Source organism: Suncus etruscus, chromosome 15 (assembly GCF_024139225.1).
Source record: "Suncus etruscus isolate mSunEtr1 chromosome 15, mSunEtr1.pri.cur, whole genome shotgun sequence".
Lineage (NCBI taxonomy): Eukaryota > Metazoa > Chordata > Mammalia > Eulipotyphla > Soricidae > Suncus > Suncus etruscus.
The window spans coordinates 23,743,190-23,762,221 of NC_064862.1; the positions used below are offsets into that span (position 1 = coordinate 23,743,190).

Sequence of the window (19,032 nt, forward strand, 5' to 3'; positions counted from 1 at the left end):
GTAATCCTGGCACCACCTATGGTCCCCTGAGCCCTGCCAGGAGTATTACCTTGGCACAGAGCCCTGAATGTTGGTGTACCTATCTGAGACCCGCCCATTAATGGGAGGGGTCTTGGGAACTGAATATTAGGTGTGACCTTACCTGAAAGACCCCGCCCATTCCTGGGAGGGGTCTTGGAATAGGTAGATAAACCCTGAAGCCAGGGGATTAGGGGTCAGCCCTGCTGCGCTCTGGCTTTTGGGTCTCTGCCTCTTTTGGTCTTGGACCAGGATGGAGGCCAAAGGGAAGATGGCTGAAAGGGTTAAGACGCAGGGCTAGCAAAGTATGGCTGTGCTTGAAAGGTTATGAGATAGGCCACACACATGTGGTGAATAGGGTATGAATAAAGCTGATGGTTCCTGATGCCTGCCTGTGAGTGAGTCTTGATTACGCCGATCACTTGGGCCTGGGACCCGCTGGCTGGATGGGGTTGCGGAGCCACGTGGCCTGGGATGGCAGAGAGAAATCCATCGCCATCCACCGCCATCCAGCCCCATCGTTAATTATTTGATTCTACACCTGAACACTGCTAGGTCTAGGGGGGAAAAGACACTATTGGGGTTAGATTAAGGAGAGGTAACTTGTAGTAAACAGGAATGACTAAATTACTAAACTCGAATTATAATCTTGTAATTATTTTTTTTCTAAAGTAGGAAAATGAGAAAGTAGGGATGACCAGAGATCTTAATAGTGAGTCAGAAGAATGGATTGATTGAAGAATAACTGGAATATTAGGAGAAGTGATTCTATGACAATTTGCAAACATCTCTTTGCAGTGGAGAGGAAAGAGATGATTTTAAAAAAAAGAGTTGCGTCTGTCACCCTACACTCCTCTCTCAGTGTATATTAATTGGAAATAAATCTTTTTTTTTTTTTTGGTTTTTGGACCACACCCGTTTGATGCTCAGAGGTTACTCCTGACTATGTGCTCAGAAATCGCTCCTGGCTTGGGAGGACCATATGGAACGCCAGGGGATCGAACCGCGGTCATCACCTTACCTCTAGCGCCACCTTCCCGGCCCCAAATTGGAAATGAATCTTTTTTTTTTTTAATTTTTTTTTGTTTTTGGTTTTTGGGCCACACCTGGCGGTGCTCAGGGGTTACTCCTGGCTGTCTGCTCAGAAGTAACCCTGGCAGGCACGGGGGACCATATGGGACCGGGATTCGAACCAACCACCTTAGGTCCTGGATCGGCTGCTTGCAAGGCAAAGCCGCTGTGCTATCTCTCCAGGCCCGGAAATGAATCTTATTCAATCTTTTAAAAGTTATATTAAAATTTTTCTATGGGAGTCAGAGAGATAGCATGGAGGTAGTTCATTTGCCTTGCATGCAGAAAGATGATGGATGGTTCGAATCCTGGCATCCCATATGGTCCCCCAAGCCTGCCAGGAGCGATTTCTGAGCATAGAGCCAGGAGTAATTCCTGAGCGCTTACGGGTGTGATCCAAAAACCAAAAACAAAAAAAAAATTTTTTTCTATGACCCAGGCTGGAAAGATAGAACAGCAGATAGGGCTCTTGAATTGTCCTTTAGAAACAACCTGGGTTTGGGCCCGGAGAGATAGCACAGTGGCGTTTGCCTTGCAAGCAGCTGATCCAGGACCAAAGGTGGTTGGTTGGAATCCCGGTGTCCCATATGGTCCCCCGTGCCTGCCAGGAGCTATTTCTGAGCAGACAGCCAGGAGTAACCCCTGAGCACCGCCGGGTGTGACCCCCCCCCAAAAAAAAAGAAAGAAACAACCTGGGTTTGATCCCTCGCATCCTGTAAGATCCCCTGAACCTGAGTGCAGAGCCAAGAGTAGGCCCTGAGCATTGCTGAGTGTGGTGAACTCCTGTTTCCTAACAATTCCTATGACTGTTAAAGACTATTGGGTTGGGGGCGGAGCAATAGCACAGCGGTAGGCTGTTTGCCTAACACGCAAAGACAGATCTTGTCTTTGGCATCCCATATGGTCCCCTGAGCCTGTCAGGAGCAATTTCTGAGTGTAGAGCCAGGAGTAACCCTGGAGCGCTGCCAGGCGTGGCACATAAGACAAAATAAAAGGTTAGTTCTTTATTTTTTTCTATAATATGTAAAAACTCTCTTAAAAAGCTAGCTGATATATTAGTTTATGCATTCCAAAAAATGAGTGAATGCATAAACAAATCTATCAGTTAGCTTTTAGCATTAGTGATAAGTTAAATTTAAGTAAAGGATGCAGCTCAGAATACAGTTCAGGAGCTCGTACGCCAATTGACTATGTCGCTCAGAATTAAAATTCTGGTTTCAGTTGTTCTATTTCTCTTTTTATACCCCCCTTCAGCAGTGCAACCCTCCCACCACCAATGCACCCCCATCTCTCACCTCCCCCACCCTCTGCCTGTCTTTGAGACAGGTATTCTACTTCTCTCACTCATTAACATTGTCATGGTAGTTGTTAGTGTAGTTATTTCTCTAACTGTATTCATCACTTTGTGGTAAACTTCATATCGTGGCTGGTCCTTCGAGCCCTCATCTCTCTTGTCTTTGGGTATTGTTACAATATTGTCTTTTATTTTTCTTAAATCCCATAGATGAGTGAGACTATCCTATATCTCCTCTCTCCCTCTGACTTATTTCACTCAACATAACAGTTTCCACATACATCCATGTGTAGGAAAATTTCATGACTTCATCTCTCCTGATGGCTGCATAATATTCCATTGTGCATATGTACCAGTTTCTTTAACCATTCATCTGTTGAAGGGCATTTCGGTTGTTTCCAGAGTTTGACTTTTGTAAATAGTGCTGCGATGAATATAGGTGTGAGGAAGGCCTTTTTATGTTGTGTTTTTGTGTTCCTAGGGTATATCCCTAGGAGTGGTCTAGCTGGATCATATGGGAGCTCTATGAGCCGGACGGTCCTTCCAGCCCTCATCTCTATTGTCTCTGGGCATTATTACAATACTGTCTTTTCTTTTTCTTAAATCCCACAAATGAGTGAGACTATCCTGTCTCTCCCTCTGACTTATGAACTAAGCTCCTGAAAGCACTTCCTCCCATCCCTGAGCCCCAAAGTGGCTCTCTGGCCAACACACTCACCTGAGCTTTGCTCCCCTCTCACCCCCCCCCCCAGGTCACCCGGCAGATCCACGAGCATGAGCAGGAGAACGAGTTGCGGGAACAGATGTCAGGTTATAAGCGGATGCGGCGCCAGCACCAGAAGCAGCTGATCGCCCTGGAGAACAAGCTGAAGGCCGAGATGGACGAGCACCGCCTCAAGCTGCAGAAGGAGGTGGAGACGCACGCCAACAACTCGTCCATCGAGCTGGAGAAGCTGGCCAAGAAGCAAGTGGCTATCATAGAGAAGGAGGTCAGTGGGCGCGGAGGGACAGGGACAGACAGACAGACAGATGCCATACCTGTCTGTGAGCGTGCAGTCTGGATTTGCAGAGCTGCTTAAAACTGCTCTGGAGGGGCCAGAGAGGTAGTACAGTGGGTAGTACTTGCCTTGCATGCTTGCAGCTAACCAGGGTTCAATCCCAAGCATCCAACATGGCCCCATTCCATCACTACTGGGAGTGATCCCTGAGTGCAGAGTCAGGAGTCAGCCCTGAGCACTGCCGGGTGTGGCCCAAACATTAACAAACAAACCAATTATCATTGAGGGCCAAGAAAGATAGGACAAAAGGTAAGGTGCTTGCTTTGTATGTGGCAGATCTGGGTTCAATCGCCTGTATCCTGTATGGTCCCCTGGCAATGCTCAGGGGTTACTCCTGGTTCTGTGCTCAGAGATCACTCCTGAGCATTGCCAGGCATGCTCCTATCCCCTATAAAAAAAAGTTGTTGAAAGGTAAATTCATGCATGATATTTTATTACGTTGATTGCTGCTCAAATATATCTTGAGTATTATCATATTACCTTGATGGTAATATGGGTATATATTAAAAGAAACAAGATGGAGGGGGGTAGACAGATAGTACAGCAGAGAGGATGTTTGCTTGTACTGGCCCAGGTTCAGTCCCAGCATCCCTGAGCCTATCAGAAGGGATTCCTGAGCACAGAGCCAGGAGCAAGCCCTGACCACTGTTAGGTGTGGCCAAAGAAAAGAAACCAGATAAATAGATGAATGGATTGAGGGATGGGTGGCTGGCCGGCTGACTGGATGGATGGATGGATGGATGGATGGATGGATGGATGGATGGATGGATGGATGGATGGATGGGTAGATGGGTGGGTGTATGTGTGGGTGGATGGGTGGGTGTGTGGATGGATAGATAGATGATTAATCTCGCTGTTGCTTGGGTGTTCTAGCAGTATCTCTTTCCCCATCCAAAAAAAACCAAACACAGGAATGGTAAGAAAGAATAAAATTTTCAATCACCTTTATTGCTGAGGAAGGTTAGATGAGAAAAGTGATATGATTACAGGAACCTAGACTTAATCATATGAACAAATTAGGGGAATCATATACCCTATTAATATTTTTTAAACTTTATTTGATTGATTAATCAACTGATTGGTTTTGGGGTCGCCCCTGGCAGGCTGGGGGACTATATAGGATGCCAGCAATCAAACCGGGTCCTTCCAGGGTTGGCCACATGCAAGGCAAACACCCTACCACTATGCTATCTCTCTGGCCTCTGTCGTATGAGTATATCATATAATTCATATATTGTGATTATTTCATACTCATATACCATATGCATATATTTGTATATTCATATATCCCTGATAGAAAGATTATTTCTGGGAAGAATCCTAATTCTGGGCCAGACCTCTATTTCCTTTCTTCCATGTGGCTTAAGGAAAAAGGAAACTTCTGTCTGTGCCTTAAAGCTTTGCTCGACTGACTCCAGTTCAAGATTGAACCATGTGGCAAAGTGACATATTTTGGGGAGGCCCAATAACAACACACATGTTTTGGGAAGGTCTCTCTACTATGACTCTGTCCAAGCATGTCTTCACAAAGCTTGTGGCATGTTAGTGCCTCTTGTAGTCCCAGCTTTCCCTTGCTCACTTCCCAAGACCCTTGAACACAGTATAGGACACTCAGAGCTTCTAAGTTCTTGGGGTCTGTCTCTGAGTCAAAAGATTGTCCTCCGGGCCGGGTAGGTGGCGCTGGAGGTAAGGTGTCTGCCTTGCAAGCGCTAGCCAAGGAAGGACCGCGGTTCGATCCCCGGGCGTCCCATATGGTCCCCCCAAGCCAGGGGCGATTTCTGAGCACATAGCCAGGAGTAACCCCTGAGCATCAAACGGGTGTGGCCCAAAAACAAAAAAAAAAAAAAAAAAAAAAAACAAAAAAAAAAAAAAAAAAAAAAAGATTGTCCTCCACAAAGCTTAGGTTTGTGCCGTCTTAAATATTTTTGTCTTTTTCTCTTACTGGAAGATACTTGGTCTCCCAAAACTTGTCTATTCTGACACACTCAAAAATAAGTAATCTTACACACTTAGAAGCAACATTCACTGGTTGTCTATAGTGCTTAAATCAGATGGAAAGTATATTGCTTTTTATGTTATTTTATTTGTTTTTTTTTTGTTGTTGTTGTTTTTTGTTGTTTTTTTTTTTTGGTTTTTCAGGCCATATCCATTTGATGCTCAGGAGTTACTCCTGGCTAAGTGCTCAGAAATTGCCCTGGCTTGGGTGGACCAATGGGACGCCAGGGAATCGAACCGTGGTCCTTCCTTGGCTAGCGCTTGCAAGGCAGACACCTTACCTCTAGCGCCACCTCGCCAGCCCCTATTTTATTTGTTTTAAGTCATACTCAAAAGTGCCCAGAACTTACTCCTGGTTTTGTGCTCATGGGTTCCTCCTGGTAGGGACTCAGAATACCATCTGGAGTTCCAGAAATTGAACCCAGATTGACTATATACAAACCAAGTGTCTTACCTGCTGTACTATTACTCTTGCCCCCCCCATTGCTGTTTATTTTAATTATAGTTCTATCAACTATAATTATATTTAATCCTTATAGAAGAAGTTTATAATGTTAAAATATGAAAAAATAAGATTGGGGACTAGCAAGAGATAATACAGGTTGTAATATGCTTGCTTGTAAGCAGTTGACCTGGGTTTGATCTCCAGAACCTTAGATGGTCCCTTGATTCCTGCCAGGAGTGAACCCTGAGAACAGAGCTAAGAGTAAGCCCTGAGAGCACAGAGCCAGGAGCAATCTGTGAGCACCACTGGTTGTGGCCCCAAAACAAACTCTGTGGCTCTCTCTCTGTCTTTGTCTCTCTCTCTCTCTCTCTCTCTCTCTCTCTCTCTCTCTCTCTCTCTCTCTTCACACACACACACACACACACACACACACACACACACACACACACACACACAATTAAGCAGATTTGCTTACCCAACTGCCATGGTTAACCTGGATCTTTTCTGTGACCATACAGTAGCAGGAAATATTATATATTATATATATCAGTATTTTATTTACATACTATTTATTATATCTGTGTTATAGTTACTGTATTTTCTGGCAAATAAAATGACTTGTTTGTTTGTTTGTTTGCTTTTGGGTCACACCTGGCAGTACTCAGGAGTTACTCCTGGCTCTATGCTCAGAAACCACTTCTGGGATGCTGGGATTCAAACCACTGTCCTTCTGCATGCAAGGCAGATGCCCTACCTTCATGATATTTCTCCAGCCCCATAAGATGACTTTTTAACCCATGAAAAACTTCTTTTCTTTTCTTTTTTTATTTTTATTTTTTTGGTTTTTGGGCCACACCCAGCAGTGCTCAGGGGTTACTCCTGGCTGTCTGCTCAGAAATAGCTCCTTGCAGGCACTGGGGACCATATGGGACACCGGGATTCGAACCAACCACCTTTGGTCCTGGATCGGCCGCTTGCAAGGCAAACACTGCTGTGCTATCTCTCCGGGCCCCCATGAAAAACTTCTTAAAAGTCAGAGGTCATTGGGCTGGAGCAGTGGTGTAAGCCTTGTGTGCGATAGCCCTAGACAGTGGTCAGCAACCTTTTTTTTTCAACTGAGCCAAATCTCGCCAAAACCATGAATAAAATTTATTTTGAGAGCCACATATTTTTTGATTTTGGTTTTTTTTTGTTTTTTTTTTTGTTTGTTTGTTTGTTTTGGCAGCACTCAGGGGTTACTCCTGGCTCTATGCTCAGAAATTGCTCCTGGTAGGCTCAGGTGACCATATGGCATGTCGGAATTTGAACCACTGATCTTCTGCATGAGAGGCAAATGCCTTACCACCATGCTATCTCTCCAGCCCTGAGAGCCACATTTTTAAAACCGAAAATACATAGGATGGTACACTGTTTTTAGTTTCAGTAAGTTTTTATTAAGAATATTCTGCATGCAAGTATTCACATAGGTTGGCAGGATACAAATAACACAACTAATAAAACAAAAACTTTAGAACAATATTATTTATCAATAACGTTAACTTTCATAAAATTTGCCTTACAATGAAGAGAAAATTACATCCTGACAATGACTGACAAAGTCACAAACACAAACACAAATGTGAACATTGGCCTTGCATTTTCTTGGATAGTTTGAGTAAGCCAGGTTTGTATGTTGTTGTTTTTAATTTTAGGTACAACTCCAGATTCTCATCAATGAGACGATTTCTCAATTTACTCTTGATAAGATTCATGCTTGAAAATGATTGTTCACATAAACATATAGACCCAAACAAAGAAAGAACAGCAAATGCTAGCTAGTTGATTATATGAGTCAGGAATACTATTCCAAGTGTTAAAAATCAACATATCTTCCTTCTCCAGCTCTTTCATTTATTATTATTTTTTTTTTGTTTTTTGGGCCACACCCAGTGGTGCTCAGGGGTTACTCCTGGCTGTCTGCTCAGAAATAGCTCCTGGCAGGCACGGGGGACCATATGGGACACCGGGATTTGAACCAACCACCTTTGGTCCTGGATCGGCTGCTTGCCAGGCAAACGCCGCTGTGCTATCTCTCCGGGCCCCTCCAGCTCTTTCAAAGCAGACCACTTGTGCTGTGAACTAAGTTCACATTTGTGTTTCTCCAATCTTTCTAAATTAGCACAAAGACGTTCAAATTTCGAGCTCCACAGTTCTTTGTTTTTTAAATACAGAAATTGCATTTCAAAGTTGCCAATATCGATATTAAAGGGAGAAACATTTAATTCTATTATAGCAGCATCCAGAGGTTTTTTTGCTTTTTTTTTTTTTTAACAAAAGCCAACGTCACTTTGCTGTTTCTGAAATCCTGAAACCTCTTGAGAAAAGCTTCCCTCATATTTAAAAGTGCTGTTTTAAAATAGGTAATGTCAATATCAGAATTATTTCCTTGGCGATGTTTCAACAGGCTTGGAAGGTGAATCAAATTTTCTCTGTCAAAATCTTGAGCAAAAACAGATAATTTGTTTTCAAACGAAACAACTTCTTCTAACATTCAAAAAAAATGTGTTTCCTTTCCCCTGTAGTTTATGATTAAGCTGACTTAGATGTGAAGTAACATCCACCATGAAATACAGTTTTTGAATCCACTGATTGTTAATTCTGGATAGTGAACACCTTTCTTAAGAAAAAATGCTTTTATTTCTTTTTTTTTTTTTTGGTTTTTGGGCCACACCTGGCGGTGCTCATCGGTTACTCCTGGCTGTCTGCTCAGAAATAGCTCCTGGCAGGCACAGGGGACCATATGGGACACCAGGATTTGAACCAACCACCTTTGGTCCAGGATCGGCTGCTTGCAAGGCAAACACCGCTGTGCTATCTCTCCTGGCCCAAATGCTTTGATTTCTGATAAAAAGGAAGCAAAACGTTTCAAAATGTTTCCTCTTGCTATTTATTTATCCTCTGTTATTTATCTGTGAAAGATGCACTGGTATTTATCAGTGGATGACGCACTGTTATTTGTGGATGACGCCCTGTTATGGGGGATCTGTGGATGATGCCCTGTTATGGGGGAACCGAGGATGACGCACTGTTATGGGGGGATCTGTGGATGACGCACTGTTATGGGGGGGGATCTGTGGATGACGCATATATGGTATCTTATGTGTGTGTAAATAGTATTATAAAATTAATGGGGCTCATCATGGATATTTTAAGCAGGGTTCACTGAAATAGTCCTCACTGGTACTGTTATATATTGACCTCAGAACCACTAACTTATTTTGCTGGCTCCTAGATTAAAAAAAATGTGTGAAGCTCTGGCTCACAGGGCCCCAATACATATATTGTCCCACAGAAGACAGGGGGTCCAGGCTGGACAGTGACTCACCAGGCACCACGATGCAGCCACTGACACACACACACACACCACTCTCCTCTGTTGCTCCTCAGTCTGTGGTGCGGAAAAGTTGCTGCCTCAACGCCATGGAGCCAGACAGAAAGTCACACACCCCCATACCATATGACCTGAGTGGACCTGTGTGGCACCACACAGAAAGTCATGCCCCCCATACCATATGACCTGACTGGAGCTGTGTGGTTCCACACAGAAAATTACGCCTCCCCCCATACCACATTACCTGACTGGAGCTGTATGGAGCCAGCCCCCGGGGCTGCACACAGGGTGGGTACTGACAGAGGCTAGGAGTAGAGTCCTGACTCCTGGAGTAGCTGCCTGGCACACAGAAGAGCCAAATTAAAAGTGTAAAGAGCCACATGTGGCTGGCCAGCCACAGGTTGCCGACCACTGGCCTAGGACGGACCGCAGTGTCTTATATACCTGTATACTGCATGCTAAAACTTACTCCAGCTTTAGGGATGAGTGATCTGCCCTGCTCTTACCACTGCATCCCATCCAGTTGCCTGGCATCATCACACAGTCCTCTGCTTGTCCTGATTCATCTTTCAGGACACACAGGGGAGCCGAGTTACCGAGCGCTGCATCCCATCCAACTGCCTGGTATCATTTCTGGTATGCAGCTTTCTGGGGCTCAGTCCTCTGTTCAGCGTTGATGGGACACAGAGGAGGCACTCTCTCTCCCTCTAGCTGTCCTATTAGTCAGCTGCTCTTGGAGGAGCCCCCTCTCCCTGCTCTCAATGTTGATCACGGTTTCATATTTACATGTTTGATGACATATAGCTTTATGTTTGTTTGTAAGTGACAGTTTCCCAGCTAAGTATATACATGACATAAGCATTTGAATTAAAATTTCCATATTGAGGGGCCAGAGAGATAGCATGAAGGTAGAGTGTTTCCTTGCATGCAGAAGAATGGTGGTTCGAATCCTGGCATCTCATAAGGTCCCCTGAGCCTGCCAGGAGCGATTTCTGAATATAGAGCCAGGAGTAACCCCTGAGCACTGCCAGGTGTGACCCAAACACCCCAAATTTTTTTTCTATATTGCAATCAAATCTTTCGTTTTTTCTTTTTTTTTTTTTTTGTTTTTGTTTTTGGGTCACACCCGGCAGCACTCAGGGGTTACTCCTGGCTTCATGCTCAGAAATCGCTCCTGGCTGACTTGGGGGACCATATGGGACGCCGGGATTCGAACCAATGACCTTCTGCATGAAAGGCAAATGCCTTACCCTCCATGCTATCTCTCCGGCCCCAAATCTTTCGTTTTTTCATTTCTATTTGATGTGCATTAAAAGAGAGACAGTCTTATATGGCGAATATAGCCCAAACCCTATATTTTAACAGAAAAAGTTGGGGTCGTCTTATATGCCCAGTCATCTAATATGCTGAAAAATATGATAGTTGGTTAGCAAATTTGAAAGTTTCAAACATATCCAGAATCTCTTTACATGCATTTTGAAAAGATATATCCATTAAGTTAAATTAATGACTTACTCTGAATCAATCTTTGATTAATTATTGATCCCATTAGCAACTCTTCAACCCCTCCCATAAATAAAACCTTTTACATTTTTACTTAGAGCCTCTAGATTTTATTCCAGCACACATTGAAATATTGCAAGTAGAGCAGAGTGTTTCTGTTAATTATAATTAAAATCGTGTTTTTCCTAACTTAAAAACTTCTAAACTCATTCTGCATCTTTCTGTGTGAAAATGTTCTAAAATAGGAAGAAAGAGGCTTTTTATCTCTTCATTGAACACATCAGGTACTTTTCAAACTAGAGATTCTATTTTCCATTTATCCAGTATGCAACTTCATTCAAATGGCTTATTTTCTTTTATTTACTGCAGTGCTTCTCAATTTTTTTTATCATGCCCCCCCAGGAAGAAGAAAACATTTTTTGCCATTCCCGTGCTACTGTAAATAGTATCTTTATTAAAAAAAAACTTTAACCTGAAAAACAAAAATATATCAAATAATTTGAGCTGATTTTTGTTTTGTTTTTTGTTTTTGTTTTTTTGGGCCACACCCGTTTGATGCTCAGGGGTTACTCCTAGCTAAGCGCTCAGCAATTGCCCCTGGCATGGGGGGACCATATGGGACGCCAGGGAATCGAACCGCGGTCCTTCCTTGGCTAGCGCTTGCAAGGCAGACACCTTACCTCTAGCGCAACCTCACTGGCCCCGAGCTGATTTTTTAATCAGAGGTGATGTCTGGATTAGTGGCTACAATGAGCATGTTTTGCAATGCATAGCTTTTTGAAGCGGGATTTGAAGCAGGACACAGCAACTCTAAGCTCCAGAAACATCCAGAGACATAAACACGGCGTTTAGCTTGTTATGACAGTGTTTGGTGAGGCCAAATGCGCCACCCTTTATGGAGCCTCGCACCCCTCCCTGGGGGTGTGCCCCACTATTTGAGAACCACTGATTTACTGATAATAGGACCTTTTTTTGAGTGCAGTCTCTTGCTTAAAACTTTCTAGTAGTTCTTGATTTTGCTTTATTCAATATATTTACAACTTATTCTTTTATGGTTTGGGGGCCACACCTAGTGACACTCAGGGGTTACTTCTGGCTATGCACTCAGAAATTGCTCCTGGCTTGGGGGACCAAATGGGATGCCAGTGATCGAACCTAGGTCTGTTCTGGGTCAAACAAAGGCAAGGCAAACACCCTACCACTGTGCTATCACTCCAGTCCCTACAACTTTATTTTTTATGAGACATAAATCTGTTTTACAAGTCACTTCTGCCCACTTCTCTAAACAGAGTTCCAATTAACATCGCCTGTAACATTCAACCATAACAATTACATTCTTCCTACGAGTATCTCATCATTCCCTATCTATCTACTGAAACTCTTACTCTTTTTTTATATCTGAATATCAATCCTAGTGCAGATAACAATAGTTGCTAGGAACTTACCCTAGAATATTAGACTGAAGCATGATATACTACCATTGTATTGCCAGTTTCAATTGGATTGACAATAAAAAGCCTTGTAATTTGATTTCACCAAGATACACATCTACCCTCAGAGATGAAGATAGTTCAGAATGATGGAGTGCATGCATGGAATTTGATTTTCAGGACTACATGTCTTCTGAACACCACAGAATATGGGCTTGGTGGTCCCAGAACAGTGGTACTTTCTGAGGTGGAGGTGAAAAACTTCAAGCAGATGACCAAGGCCCTGGGCCCAATCACCATCCAGGATATTGCTAGAGAGGCAGGTAAAGCTACTCCAGAGCCTTGTCTTGAAGTCCACCCTCATCACTGATGGCTCCATCCCTACCAATCTCTTCAGCACAGCCTTTGGCCTGCTGGGGCAGGGACGTGATGTCCAGCCCCCAGCCCAAAGGCGGACAAGGAAAGCTATTCCCAAGAGGCTCATGACCCTTTTTAAGCAGCCACAACTGTTTAAGCCTAAGCATTCATCAGTGACCAATACTGTTGGGAAAAACACTATTGAGGAATGGGTACTTTTTCATGATCTTAGAATCATATTTTTGTACATAATAGACAAAAATAAAATGATTCTTTGAGGTGTGATCTGCCACAAACTGATCAACTTGCGAGGCTATCTTACTGTGATGCTTTTTTCATTAAGAGGGAGATACCTATGGGAATTCTAAGCCACATTTGGATTTTAATTCTAATCTCTCCTTAATGTTAGAATTTTCTATATGCTGACCCTGAAGATAGGTTTAAGCCATTTACAGCGTTGCATATGGTGCTGAGATGCTACCTATTATATTAGGTAGCATTCTTATGTTAGGAATTATATTGATGACACTGAAGAGAAGCAGGGTAAAGTTGGTGAAGAAGAGTGACCTGTGCATAAATACAGAAAGACAAAAATAACCAAGATTCTCTACAAAATGCTTCAGTGGAAGAGTATGATAATTAGCTAAAAGCTATAAAATTATCTTCAAATTATTCAGTTAACTATTTTCTTTCAGGAAAATTTGATAGTTAGAAAGAGGCTTCTTTCATTCATCTATTTGAATTTAGAGTCACTATAGTTCCTTAAAGTCCTATAATCATGTTTGGGGAAAGATCTATAGAGTACCAATTTCATTTATTTCTGAGAATAACTTACTCATTCTCTATTTCCTTTTTGTCTCTTGTCATGATTGCCAATTTTATTTTTTGGGTTTTTTTTGGAGGGTGAGAGAGGAATAGTCACACCTGGCAGAGGTCAGGGGTTACTCCTGGCTCTACACTGAGAAATCGCTCCTGGCAGGCTTGAGCCACCATATAGGATGCCGGGATTCGAACCACCGTCCTTCTGCATGCAAGGCAAATGCCTACCTTCATGCTATCTCTCTGGCCTCATGTTTGCCAGTTTTATTGGCCTTTCAAATATTTTGTTTCATTGGCTTTTCTCATTGTTTCTAAATTTCCTATTTTATTGTTCTGCTTAACTAAGATTTAGTTATGTGTGTGTGTGTGTGTGTGTGTGTGTGGTATGCATCTAAAGATCATATATGTAAAATTAGGATATTGCTTTGAGCCTCTTATTTACTTAAAAATCAGGGTAAATGTAATGTTTCTTTGAAATACTTTGATCATAATCTTTAAAATTGATGGAAATGGTATTGTTTAATATTGAAGTATTCAGAAAACTTTGTGACATTCTTTTCTCATTGAGCAGATTAATTCTAATGTTTATGGAGAATAGTTATGAATTGAACTAAGAACAATATTAAAAGGTAGAAGAGAAAATTGCAATACAAAACGTACACATGGATTAATTTTCCTAAAAATATACCCTAACGTATCAGTGTATTGTGTTAGAATATCATGTTTCCTCTTTATTAGTATATAGAGAAGCACATAAAATTACAATGTTTTGGTTGCCTTGAACTGATGCTGGTGTTATTCAAGAAAGACATCTGCGTCCAATTCTGGGCATCAGGTTTTATTATTTTTTAGAGGCTAAGCCCAGGGGCAACCTCTCAGATGGCTTTTTTAGTATTAGGGGGCATATTTCTAAGTAAAGATGTCTTTGGCTAATCCACAAAGTAGACCCTCTTTGCATTGACTTTTTTTCTCTTCTGGCTGCAGCAGCAGCATAAGCTTAGCAGCATTTGCTTGGCTCTGTTGCTGCGAGGGTTTGATGCCCAGTAAGACTTTCTCCGCAGGATGACCCTCAGTGGTGGAGCTGGCAGATTGAGGTACCGAGGGCCAACCCCATCTGTCTTCAGGCAGGTCTCAAGTTTGAGGCTGCAGTCCTGGGAGACAGTATTCTCTGGGGGCTGCAGGTCATCAAGCGGAGAAAGGTCATTGAGGGGCCAGAAGACTAAGACAGGGCTGGGGGTCTCGGTGGTCTTTCGCCTGCCAAGACACAGAGCACAAGTATTTGTCCCAATCTCGGGCTTGTGATATCACAGTACCCCAAAGGCCACATGACGTCATAGTACCCCCAACTGCCCCAGGGCCACCACACCTAGGAAATTAATGAAAAAACAAATCATCAATTGGAAGGACTCATTTAAAAAATCATAAGCACATTTGTATATATTGTGTATGTGTATATTGCACATATATAACATGCCGTATTTTCCAGCATATAAGACAACTTTTTAACCCATGAAAAACTTCTTAAAAGTCGGGGGTCCTCTTATACGCCACTATGTGGCATGCTGACACTCCAGCTTCAGGGACGAGTGATCTGCCCCACTCTTACCGCTGCATCCTATTCAGCTGCCAGGCATCATCACTCAGCCCCTACTTGTCCTGATTCATCTTTCAGGGCCCACAGAAAAGCTGAGGGTTTTTGTTCATTCGTTTTTTGTTTTTTGGTTTTGGTTCTGGTTTTTGGCTCACACCCGATAGCGCTTAGGGGTTACTCCTGGCTCTATGCTCAGAAATCGCTCCTGTCAGGCTCAGGGGATCATATGGGTTGCCAGGATTCGAACCATCATTCTTCTACATGCAAGGCAAATGCCTTACCTCCATGCTATCTCGCTGGCCCCAGGAGCTGAGTTTTAGCGCTGCATCCCATCCAGCCACCAGGTGTCATCACTGGGATGCAGCTTTCCAGTGCTCAGTCCTCTGTTCAGCTTTTAGGGGACACAGAGGAGGCATTCTGTCTCCCTGTAGCTGTCCTATTGGTCACTGCACCCCAGCCAACTGCTCTTGGAGGAGCCCCCTCTCCTGCTCTCAATGTAGATCAATTTAAAAAAATCACAGTCATGGAGCCAGAGAGATAGCACAGCAGTAGGGCGTTTGCCTTGCAAGCAGCTGATCCAGGACCAATGGTGGTTCGAATCCCAGCATCCCCTAGGGTCTCCTGTGCCTGCTAGGAACGTTTTCTGAGTACAGAGCCAGGAGTAACCCCTGACAGCCACCAGGTGTGGCCTAAAAACCAAAAATAAATAAATAAATCACAGCCTCACTACAAATGACAAATATGACAAATGCTTTTTTGTTGTTTTGTTGTTTTGTTTTTTGTTTTTTTTTGGGGGGGGCCCACACCCGTTTGATGCTCAGGGGTTACTCCTGGCTAAGAGCTCAGAAATTGCCCCTGGCTTGAGGGGACCATATGGGACGCCGGGGGATCGAACTGCGGTCCTTCCTTGGCTAGTGCTTGCAAGGCAGACACCTCTAGCGCCACCTTGCCGACCCCTACAAATGACAAATGTAAAATGATTGTTAGCACTTCAAAATCTAGCTTTATTAAACACATACTGTTAAACTTTGAGAGTTCTATTCTTTTTCTCTTACGTTTTCTAATTTCCATTTGGTGTGTGTTACAAGAGAGGTAGACTTTTTTTTATAATTATCTTTATTTAAACACCGTGATTACAAATATGATTATAGTTGTATGATTACAGTCATGTAAAGAACACCCCCCTTTCACCAGTGCAACATTCCCACCACCAATTTCCCAGATCTCCCTCCTCCCCAACCCCCCACACCTGTACTCGAGACAGGCTTTCTACTTCCCTCATTCATTCACATTGTTATGATAGTTTTCAGTGTAGGCATCTCTCCAACTGCACTCATCACTATGTGATGAGCTTCATGTCATGAGCTGCACCTACCAGCCCTCATCTCTCTTGTCAAGAGAGGTAGTCTTATATGGCAAATATAGCCCTAACTTTATATTTTAAAAGGAAAAATAGGGGGCCGGCGAGGTGGTGCTAGAGGTAAGGTTCTGCCTTGCAATCGCTAGCCAAGGAAGGACCACAGTTCGATCCCCCGGCGTCCCATAGGGTCCCCCCAAACCAGGGGCAATTTCTGAGTGCTTAGCCAGGAGTAACCCCTGAGCATCAAACGGGCGTGGCCCAAACCCCCCCCCAAAAAAAAAATTATTCCCTTTGCCATCAGTCTAAAAGTCAGTCCAGCCAGCCAGCCTCTGCCCAAGGTGGAGTGATGCTGGTGAAATTATTCAGAAAGATCCTTTCTGGAACTCTGACTTTATAAATAGGTAAGCTTTTTTCAGAAAAAGAATATTTTTTGGAAATGGAAGATAAATGTGAAAAATTAACCCTGAAGCCTATTCATTTCCTCTTTTTTTCTTACATGCCTCCTATACATGTATATCGTTCCCTGAAACTTAGATTCAGTCACTTTTATGAGTTGATTTTTTTTTGTCTTTTTGTTTGGGGTTTCATTTGTTTTAGGACCACACTGGTGTTGCTCAAAGTTTACTCTTGCCTCTCCACTCAAGAATCACTTCCAGGTGGGGCTCAGTTTCAAAACTATTTGGGGTGCTGAGAATCAAGTTTGCATTAGCCATGTGCAGGGCAAGCACCCTACCCACTGGATTATCTTTGAGTTATACTTAGTAGTCTGTGTTGTTCACTCAGGAGTTTCCAAAATATTCTGGTGTCTGACTGTTGTGAATGATAGTAAATAAATAAGGGTGGAGGGATATCATTACTTTTGCCTTAAGTGTGTGTGTGTGTGTGTGTGTGTGTGTGTGTGTGTGTGTGTGTGTGTGGTTTTTGACCAAATTCTGCAATGCTCAGGGGCTACTCCTGGCTCTGCAGGTTCTGGAGACCATATGGGATGCTGGGGATCAAACCCAGGTCTGTCCGTGGTCAACCACATGCAAGGCAAACAAATGCCCTACCACTGTGCTATTGCTCCAGTCTCTATGGTTTTGCCTATTATATAAGAGATAATCCCACTAGGAAATCTTATAGTTGGAATAAATCTTTTTTTTTTTTTGGTTTTTAGGTCACACCGGCAGCTCTTGGGGGTTACTCCTGGCTCTAAGCTCAGAAATCGCTCCTGGCAGACTCGGGGGACCATATGGGATGTCGAGATTTGAACCACATCCTGCATGCAAGGCAAACGCCTTACCTCCATGCTATCTCTCTGGCCCCAGTTAGAATATTTTGTTGACATTTGATTATTGAAATAAAACTGACCATCCATGATTATTTATTCATTTATTACTTATCATTTATTAGAGATAAATATTAATATAAGATTTACTACACTAATTCATTATAGTTCTTGATTCATCTCTCACCTCATGTATTTTTTGTGCCTAAAATAATATGTTTGGGGCCAAAGTAATAGTACAGCAAGTAGGTATTTGCTTTGCACACAGTTGACCATGGTTCAATTCCCAGTATCCCATATGATTTTTTGGACACTGACAGGAGTGATTTCTGAGCATTGTGAGTCATGACCCCCAAAAAAGAAAAAAAAAGGATGTGTTTATGGTTTATATTTAAATTTTTCATAGGCAATATAAATATATTAACCAACACTCACAGATTCTTCCTTTTTTAAATTATCTTTTCATACTCTGTAGAACATGGGATAAACTGAATTCTTTGTGAAGAATAGTTTATTTAGCATCGCATTTGTTATTTTTTCAGGCAAAAGTAGCTGCAGCAGATGAGAAGAAGTTCCAGCAACAGATCTTGGCCCAGCAGAAGAAAGATTTGACAACTTTCTTAGAAAGTCAGAAGAAGCAGTATAAGATTTGTAAGGAAAAAATAAAAGAGGTAAGAAGGCTCAAAGATTTGCATTAATAAGTTATCAGAGTGATTGGGATTTTTTGGTTTTTATAAAATCTTTAAGCACCATGACTACAAGCATGATTGTAATTGGGTTTCAGTCTTGAAAAGAACACCACCCATAGGGCCAGAGTGATAACACAGCAGTAGCACAGTTACCTTGCATGCGGCTGACCCAGGATGGACCACGGTTCGATCCTCTAGCATCCCGTATGGTTCCCCAAGTCAAGAGTGATTTCTGAGCGAATAGCCAGGAGTAATCCCTGAGTGTCACCGGGTGTGGCCCAAAAACAAAACAAAACAAAAAAGAATACCCCCTTCAACAGTGCAACCTTCCCACCATCATTGCCCCATCTTCCTCCTCTCCCACCCCCCTGCCTGTATTCGAGACAGGCATTCTACTTCTCTCACTTATTAATATTGTCATGATAGTTCTCAGAGTAGTTATTTCTCTAACTGCACTCACCACCCTTTGTAATGAGCTTCATAAGATGAGCCAGTCCTTCCAGCCCTGGGAATTATTCCAATCTTCCAGACTCTGGGAATTATTTCTTGATGTCTTTTATTTTTCTTAAAACCCATAAATAAGTGAGACTATTCTGGATCTTGATCTTTCCCTCTGACTTATTTCACTGAGCATAATGGTTTCCATGTACATCCATGTATAGGAAACTTTCATGACTTCATCTCTCCTGATGACTTTATAATATTCCATTGTGTATATGCACCCCAGTTTCTTTAGCCATTCATCTGTTGGAGAGCATCTTGGTT

General features: G+C 42.8%; 1 protein-coding gene across 1 annotated transcript in view; it reads left to right on the forward strand.

Moving 5' to 3' along the window:
* The window catches only part of TAOK3 (TAO kinase 3), a 199,321-nt gene that overhangs the window by 144,955 nt on the left and 35,334 nt on the right, over nt 1-19,032 (forward strand). Inside the window, 2 exon segments of the mRNA XM_049788899.1 lie at nt 3,136-3,372; nt 18,121-18,249. Coding sequence (XP_049644856.1) covers nt 3,136-3,372; nt 18,121-18,249 — 366 coding nt within the window.